At 44.3% G+C, this 8,778-nt stretch overlaps 1 protein-coding gene across 1 annotated transcript in view; it reads right to left on the bottom strand.

Annotated features, from left to right (window-relative positions):
• Nucleotides 1–286: 286 nt before the first annotated feature.
• LOC111840294 (inactive dipeptidyl peptidase 10) overlaps nucleotides 287–8,778 on the bottom strand; it is a 42,666-nt gene continuing 34,174 nt past the window's right edge. Inside the window, exons 19-25 of the mRNA XM_023804948.2 lie at nucleotides 5,921–5,987; nucleotides 4,567–4,761; nucleotides 2,315–2,369; nucleotides 2,125–2,224; nucleotides 1,961–2,019; nucleotides 1,396–1,468; nucleotides 287–844 (exon numbers count right to left, since the gene is read on the bottom strand). Coding sequence (XP_023660716.1) covers nucleotides 627–844; nucleotides 1,396–1,468; nucleotides 1,961–2,019; nucleotides 2,125–2,224; nucleotides 2,315–2,369; nucleotides 4,567–4,761; nucleotides 5,921–5,987 — 767 coding nt within the window. The 3' untranslated portion in view covers nucleotides 287–626. The remainder of the gene's footprint in view (nucleotides 845–1,395; nucleotides 1,469–1,960; nucleotides 2,020–2,124; nucleotides 2,225–2,314; nucleotides 2,370–4,566; nucleotides 4,762–5,920; nucleotides 5,988–8,778) is intronic.

Genomic DNA, 8,778 nt, shown 5'->3' with positions numbered 1-8,778 from the left:
TCTGGTAGCAAGATGGATTAAGAACTCATTGGAATGTTAGTCCCAGTCACATATACATTTGCAAACAGGAACAAAACCTTGCTGTTGTCTGACACACTTTGCCTCAAAGGCAAGACACCCAAATACTCAGAATCACCTGTTTCTATACATCTGCAAGCCAGGGATCCACATTACTGCTGTTCATTCTGAAAAGTCCCTTATGTGATAAGGTCAGAGATGTATTTCTTGACAATTATCTTAGATTTTAAAAAATTACACAAATACTCCATGAGTCCAGCTGTACATGTAGTGCACAGGGATCTATCTTTTAATGGTGTTAAGCTTTGAGTTCAAAGACCTTGGCAGGACAAAGGAAATGAAGAAGGTGGGAAGATGGGACAGTCTTGAAGAGGTCCCTTGCGAAGATGTCCAGATGCGTGGCCAAATCCTACATGGCAAAGACCTGAAGGGTATTTTTATGGCCTGGGTTATTGTTGCAAGAGCAACCTCACACCCAAACATAGACAGGGAGATGTCAGAGAACATATAACAGGAGGAAGTGCTCGTGTCACCCTTTCCAGGAACTGGTGGGGGGAGTCTCAATGTCCACTCTTTGCCGTGCCCCCACTTCCAGGCAGCAGGGATGGTCAGTAATCATCCTCCTGGTTTGCTGCTGACTCTCGGCGGGGGGGTGCCTGGATGAGACAGACTTGGAGGAAGTGGCCCAGGGTGCGGCGAAAGTGCTGCTGGCTCCTCTCTGCCCTGAGGCTGTGGCCCTCGTCTGGGTACAGCTGAAGGGTGTAGTTGGCCTCCACCCTGACCAGGCGGCTCAGCAGCTCTGCGCTGTGCTGGAAGTGCACCCGTGCTGACAGGCCAGAGGAGGACAGGTCAGTCGAGAACCTGAGGGATCCACTCTAGGTATCTCATTACAACCACGCAGCAATAACCAGGTCCTCAGAGACCCTCAGTTAATCTACGTGTTTTTTTTTCTCCCTACTGGGAGCTGTAAGGTACAAAGATGTGGATCGTCTGGGGGGTGGAGAAACAGTGGTCTACAGAGAAATATCCACTTATTAAAATATTTATTTAATATAGGACTTAACTTTCTAGTTAAAGAACAGAAATCATACAAAAGAAATAATGAACTTAAGAATATAAGCTAGTAGCTTTAGTCATAATATTATTTGTGGATGAATAGTTCCAAATGTCATATCTTTTTAATATAATTCAATGTTTTTTTTACACTGAAATGCAGGAACCTTAGGAATTAATCATGAATTAAGATTTTTTGTCTTCTGAATTCTAGGACACATTTGTCAACTGTTACTGTATTTGTATAAAACAACTTGACTGATATGAAGAAAGAGGTGTCACATAAAGACATCAAAGCATTTTCTTTGAGCAGTGGTCTCTCACCATCTGAAGTTCCATGGAGAATAAGGAAGTTCTCATGTTTAAGTCTCTCAGCATCCTCCAAGACGGATGCGGCCTGAAGAGAAGACGACACAAAGGAACAACAAACTCCATCTGTCAGGGTTGCTACACATCAGCATTTACAAACGTGCTGATCTGTCTTTGTGTTAATGATATTGTGTATGTCACAGTCACCTGACCTCATGGATGAGGTCAAACAAGAAATGTACCATAATATTCTGTCCATTTTCTGTAATGTTAGAAACAGGGAGAACATGCAAACTCCACACACATGGAACCCCAGCAGAAACTCAAACCCAGGTTCCAGTGGTGTGAGGCAACAGTGCTAACCACTGCACCACCATGCCACCCCTATACCAAAGTATGTTTCATTGAATTAAAATAGTACAATACTTAAATTGCATTACTATATCGGTGCTGATGATCACAACAGTTAGACAAAACTATTGAGCACTAGCTAAAAGACAAAAGAACCTTTCAGTAGAGTTTGGGCTGGCTTAAGTACTAAGAGCTTGTGAGACCAAAGTCAAAGTTCACTGGTTCTCACCACATAAGCACTCTCATCCTTAGAAGGGAGTCCAAAGTACCTCTCGGAGAAGGCAGCACCTGCATACAGAACGCCTGATCAGATGGGTCATGCATGTTCAAGTGCAGCTGAGCTACAAATGCAGTGAGAACCCTTTTGAGAAAACACTTGACTGATGGGCCTACTGTAGAATCTGAAGTCTGTAACGGGGGCCATGACAGCAGCACACTTGAAGAGCTGGTCTGTTGCAGCTAACATCTTGAGGGCCATATAACCGCCAAAAGCCTGCAGTGGTGGGCAGAGTCAGATGAGACATCTGCAACATTAGCTAGGGTGAATACAACATTCCTTTAAGATATTACTGTCTCAAAGTACCTTCCCATAAAGGGCCATCCGTCTGTTATCAATGAAAGGCAGTTGCATCAGCCATCTACAGAAGAGAGGAGAAATATCTGTTATGACAATCAAGTGGGCTGTTCCTAAACTGCGATGACAATAGCAATAAATAGTAATTAGCTATGCCTTCGTTTGAAGTTTCTATGTACAATAAGTTCTCGTACCCAACATTTAAGTATTCCATGTATTCTAAGTAACAGCACAATCAAAAAAATACCAGTATAACAATTTAATAAGCAATAACACTATTTTCTTTACATTTTACATTAACTAAAAATAACAAAAGCGTTACGCAATACTTATGTGCGTTCCTGCGCATGCTTAAGGAGCAGCACTTTGCTTGTCTTTCTGATAGTTCTCATGTACTGTAATACCTGATTTAAAATACCGGTGCAATAATCAATAATGTGTGCATGTGTGTATAAAAAGGATCAAAGTATGTGTAAGAAATGTGTAACAATTCAGTGTTTTTCAAGAATAACATTCACCTGTCTAGTAGTGCCTCTGTCTTGACATTGCCGAATGCGAGAAACTGTACTGTAATAGGTTGTCCTTGTAAAGTCCGTTAAACTGTTTGAAACTGATCATTTAGTTTAAATTCAAATAATTGTGGGGCTCAGTGAAAAGTTACTGAGCGAAGTGAGAAGGGGCAGCGTGGGATATAGAGGCTATTTGGTGCTAAGATGGAATGCCACCTTATGGACATAGACGTTATTGGCCAGAGTAAATATGCTAGTGTCACCTCCTCCTTTACAGCAGCCAGATAAACTGGTATTGATAGTTAGGACTTTGTGGGATTCAGAGCAGGGGATGCAGAGGAATCAGCAGAGGTTTGATGTGTAAATGGGGAAATAGATACATATCCAGTCTTCCCAGTTTCTGTTCGTTACCTGGGTCAAAAGCATAGATCATAGTAGTTTGGTTGTGGTTGGCTTGCATTGTTTTCCATGCCATAATAGGAAAAGCTAAGTCTGGGATAGAAAAAGAATCCTTCACAGGTTATTGACCTGATTTTATTGGGCCGGCATTTGCACTGACATATGGAGATGATGTATGAGATGCAGTGATGCCAGTTACTGAACATTTAGGCTTCTGAATGCTAAAGCACCCACTTCCATTGATGGAGGTCCATCTGGAGAAAACTGGGATGTATATTCAGGGATGTACTCCAGCCTCAGACTGTAGTGCACAATGACATCACTTTGCATTACTTATTCGTAGACTTGTGGTGTCTCAGATAAGATTTTTACTGACCCACTTTGTTTTTCGTTCACGCTGGGTCATGCAAACTAAAGGAAATTGATGTATTGATTTGAAAACAATCTGAGGTAGAGTTTATTACCCACAAACTGTTGACTTAGTCAAAAGTTTTAATAAAACTCTGAAGCACATCATTTATAAGTTTGTGTGCACAGAAGATTTGGACAAGTTAATCAACTCTATATTTTCTGTTAGGCAGCTTTTCAATGCTGCTTGAATGATTACAGTGCTGTCTTAGATATTATTAAACACTGGATGGAGGTTTTGCCCACAAACGGACAGAATGGTGGTTCCCATCATTTCCCATAACCCCCATCCATTTCCGGATTGGCTAATTTAATTTCCACCTTTTGTGCCCTGACCTGTCCCATCACAGATTCTATGATTTCATCAGATGAATGCTACCAAACACCAACATGCACTGATAATTTGCATTACAGCTGTTTTTTGTTTTTTTTTCCTGGTGGTCCACGAGCCAGATCGGGTGCCGAACCTATGTTGACTTCTTTTCCCGGGAGGAGGAACGGGGATCAGAACCTTGCTGGGTTCAGTCAAAGAAGTCTGCTCTCTCAGGAAGGAGATTCTGGTGTTTTGGCTTGTTAGTCTTCATTTACCTGTCCCTCATTCATATTTCGTGCTACAAACATTGAACCATCTCTGAAACCCACACTAACTCCCACTGGAGATTATGTTGCTTCCCAGTGCACTTGCTTTCTCTAGTATTGCTTTACTCCTGTCAACTGCCCATCGCCAACAACCTACAAACTCTGCCAAGGGAACCTTTTTCCTTCATAAACCTGTCATTCCATGCCCCATTCCTGTGTCAAATGCATTTGTTTTAAAAAGAGAGATTCTCACACATTATGTTCATTTGACTGTCTCCCAGAAAGGGCATATCAGTTCTGACAGAACATCTCTGAACAGAAACTGTGCATTAGGGTGACGAGAGAAAAAGTTTCTACAAAACTTACTCCACTACACCAAGCTGGTCTTTGACCATCAGTGAGCTTAGTTTTCGGGCATCGTGGGTAGTTGACTTCTGACCTCGCGTAGCACTGCTCCTGTTGTCAATCCATGCCACCACCACCCCATGCGTGCTGGACAGAACCTGAGGCCAGCCTAGGGAGAACTCCTCAGTCACCGTGTAGCTTCCTGGTGTCCCATCACTGTCACAAAGAAGAAAGTGGATACCTGGGGCACTGTACGAGTGTGCTTAAAAAGCCCAGCAGTACCTTTATGTAAACCTAACTGAACTTCTAAACAAACCTTTGAAGGCCAATCTGCTACTAATTTTTAGTAATATTATTATTATTTAAGCTTTTCAACTCGACCTCCAAAATAAGTGCCCGAGACTCACAACCCCCACAAAGGGCTGTGTCTGACGTGTCTGAATAACAAAACCTAAGCAATGCATATTTATATGCTGTAAAAAATATATATAAAATAAATATAAAATTCAAAAATTAGACTGCATAATAATAATGAATGAAATCCCGTATTGTCTCCTACTGAGTATGGTTTCATACCTGCAGCGATACACATCCCTATAGCTGTAGTTATTTTTTCAGCTTGGTCTGAATTTCCAGGCAAAAATGTCTTAAATGCCGCACGGAGAATAACTTGCAGAGGCTGTTTCTGCCTTGTTTTCCATCATACACACTCAGATGACGTCGTGTCAAATGACTTAACAGACAGTCTTGGTCTTATCAGCTACTTTCTGTTCGGTGTTAGGTTACCTTACTAAAAAACCAAAACGTTCCCAAACTACTGATTTAAGAGACATGGGAGGGTCTTTGAGCTCTCTAGCACTAGCCGTAACCTACTGACAGCAGCAATTAGTTTTTCATGTTGATCACCTATAAATTAGGTTTCACCCATGTCAAGAAATCTATTAATTTATTCCTTTGTGTGTTACAAACCAGAAATACAGCCCTTATCTTTTATTTTAAATATAGATCTGAAATGCTCTTCAGCAAAATATATTAAAAAAATCGCAATACACATTGAATCGGCAAATATCAATATAATATAATAATGTTTTTAATGTGTTCACATTTTATTCACATATTCTGGAAATCGTCTTACGGCCCCTATGGGGTCATGACCACCACTTTGGGAAGCATAGATTTAGACAAGGTAAAGTGTCAGTGTTAGCAGGATTAGCACACTGTTCAGGATTCTGATTGTTGTGTGAGCAACAACATACCAGGCAGATGTCATTCAACACAAGGCTGCCTACATTTACTTGATGAACAGTTCTGAGTAGCACAGATCTTGTTTGTGTGTTGGGACAGAAAGCTTAGCAGTGATTGGCTGGGGCCTTACACTATGATGAGAAGTGGGTGCACGTTCTCCTCATGGGTCTGAGGCAAAGACAGCTTCAGGTGGAGATCTGAAACCCAGAGTCAGAGCAGGCAGGGTCATTATCTAATCACAATACAATACCATAACATTTTTCCATTAGCATTAGGTGCTGATAGCCTAGCACACTGACCAGATGAAAGTGTAAAAGCAGGCCTAATGCTCTTCATATTCAACTTATCATTTCTGTCACACACCATTCACTCACAAAGTCGCACCTACAGGCAATCTGGTAACTCCAATCAGCCTCAGCATTTTTTTGTCACTATGGAGGGAAACCGGAGAATCTATAGGAAACTCCAGAACGACACTGGGAAAACATGCAAACTCCACACACGGAGCCAGGCCAGAGACTCGAACCCTGATCCCAGTGCTAACCACTGCACCACCCCTACCAGAAATGTCACATAATTTTCTTTTTGTCAGGTTGGGGAGCATGCGCTGGTGCCGCACCCACCACACAGCGAAACTCCTCGGGATCCCAGCGAGGGATCCCCCAAGCAGATACACTGCCCAGTACCACCCTCTGGAAATGGCCATTCAACTGCTGCAGCCAGGTGTTACATGGGCGTCCCCTTGGCCTGGTCCAGCCACTTGGAGGATCCTGTGAGCCAGATTACCCTCAGGGAAAACGCGCCACATGGCCGTAGAGCCGTAACTGACGCTCCCTCTCAATGCAGGTAATGTGCCTGATTCGGGACTCCTCTAGAAACCGCTCCTTCGACACAGTCAAACCAGCGGTACCCAAGGATTCTCCAAAGAGACACAGTACCGAAGGAGTCCAGTCTTCATCTCAGCTCACTGAATAGCATCCATACCGCAAGACAGGGAGCAGCAGGACTCTAAAGACTTGGACCTTCCTAAATGGTAAATGAACTGCATTTATATAGCGCTTTTCTACTCCTACGGGCGCTTTACAATTTACGCCTCACATTCACCCATCCACACACCGGTGGCAGAGGCTGCCATGCAAGACACCAACCTGCACACCGGGAGCAATTTGGGGTTCAGTGTCTTGCTCAAGGACACTTTGATGGGGTCAGGAGGAACCAGGGCTCGAACCTGCAACCCTCGAGTTGCCACCATAAAGACTTGGACTCCAGATATCAGGAGTGCCACACACCCCATTCCAGCGACCTCATGAACCCCCCATGCTCTCCCAATCCATCTGCTGACTTCATAGGAAGAGTCACCAGAGACAGGAATGTCATTACCGAGGTAAGTTAATCTCTCGACAAGGTCAACATTCTCCCTGCAGACACACACACTACTAATGGCTGTGCCCAAGAAGTCACAAAAGGCCTGGATTTTGGTTTTTATCCAGGACATTCTCAATCTGACACTCCGACTCCTCGCTCAGTCTTTCAAAAGCCCCGATCAGAGTCTCCATTGACTCCGCTAAGATCACAGCATCGTCGGCAAAGTCAAGATCAGTAAATCTTTCTTCACCAACGGATGCCCCACAGCTGCTGGACCCCATGACCCTGCCCAACACCCAGCCCATACAAGCATTGAGTAGAGTAGGAGCAAGAACACACCCCTGGCGAACCACAGAATCAACTGGGAAGAACGCAGAGGTACTCCCTCCTCTCTGCACTGCACTCACAGCCCCAGTGTACAGGCTGGCCATGATGTCCAGCAACTTCGGGGGGATCCTGCGAAGTCTCAGGATGTCCTACAGGGCAACTCGATCAACTGAGATCCCTCAGTGCAAGGATATGGTCGATGGTAGACTTCTTAGTCGTAAAACCAGGCTGCTCCGGTCGCTGACAGACAAGCAAGTGTTCATGGATTCTGTTAAGGGTGACCCTAGCAAGGACCTTACCCGGCACTGAAAGCAGTGTTATCTCCCTGTAGTTGCCACAATCCAGGCGATCACCTTTCCCTTTCCAGATAAGGACCACAAGTCCCGTTTTCCGGTCAGTTAGGATGATGCCTGACTCCCAGATGGAAGCAAAGATTGCCTGCAATGCGAGTAAAATGTCTCCCTGAACGAGACATCACTCACCATGGTCGGAGCATACACTGAGACAACAGAAGTGACGTCAGACACCATTGGAAGGAGCTGATCCGCTACGGCAACAGCTACTCCCTGAGTATGGCAGCCCAGACAGACCAGACCAAAAGTAGGTATACCCACCTACAGAGATCTGGCTGCTCCCCGGTTTGCATACCTTAGAGTGCTGCCACTGAAACGCGGAGTTTACGAAGCTCCCCCAACAGCAGAGGAAAATGGTCATTCTGCCGGAGAGACAAGACGTTCCACGCACCTCAAACTGGGAGCCAAGTGCTGCCATGCAGCAGGCGCCACCTCAGCACCACACCAGCCCCGAGCCCCAACAGCCTTGACCCTATTAGCTCTCCGACAGTTTCGACTCATCCAGGGATGGGGCGACCGAAGGCTTTCCCCCATTCCCTTCATGGTGCGTGCAGCCTTCCTGCGGGCAGCTGCAGCAGAACTACTCCCGCGGAGAGCAGAAGAGTATCGTGCTTGTTTGTATCAAGCAGTTGTGAGTTGTTCTCGGGACAAATAAACCTTTCTATGGGCAGGTTGTGTCCAAACTTTTGACTGGTACCGTATATGCACTCAAAAATACAATCACACACTATTTGCAATAGTCTGAATGTTTGTGTACTGTAGGGGGGAAACTGGAGTACATGGAGGAAACATGGAAAGAACCTGATAACTAGGCACAACCCCAGATTGCAAAAAAGATTAAATTGTTCCTTAGCAAAAAAAAGTTCCTCAGCAGGAATGTGTTGACAAACAATGAAATGAGAATAAAAAAATTTAATGAATAGGGTTATGCATCTGTATTGCA

This window comes from Paramormyrops kingsleyae, chromosome 6 (genome assembly GCF_048594095.1).
Source record: "Paramormyrops kingsleyae isolate MSU_618 chromosome 6, PKINGS_0.4, whole genome shotgun sequence".
Taxonomy (NCBI): domain Eukaryota; kingdom Metazoa; phylum Chordata; class Actinopteri; order Osteoglossiformes; family Mormyridae; genus Paramormyrops; species Paramormyrops kingsleyae.
This window is presented reverse-complemented; position numbering and strand designations above follow the sequence as displayed.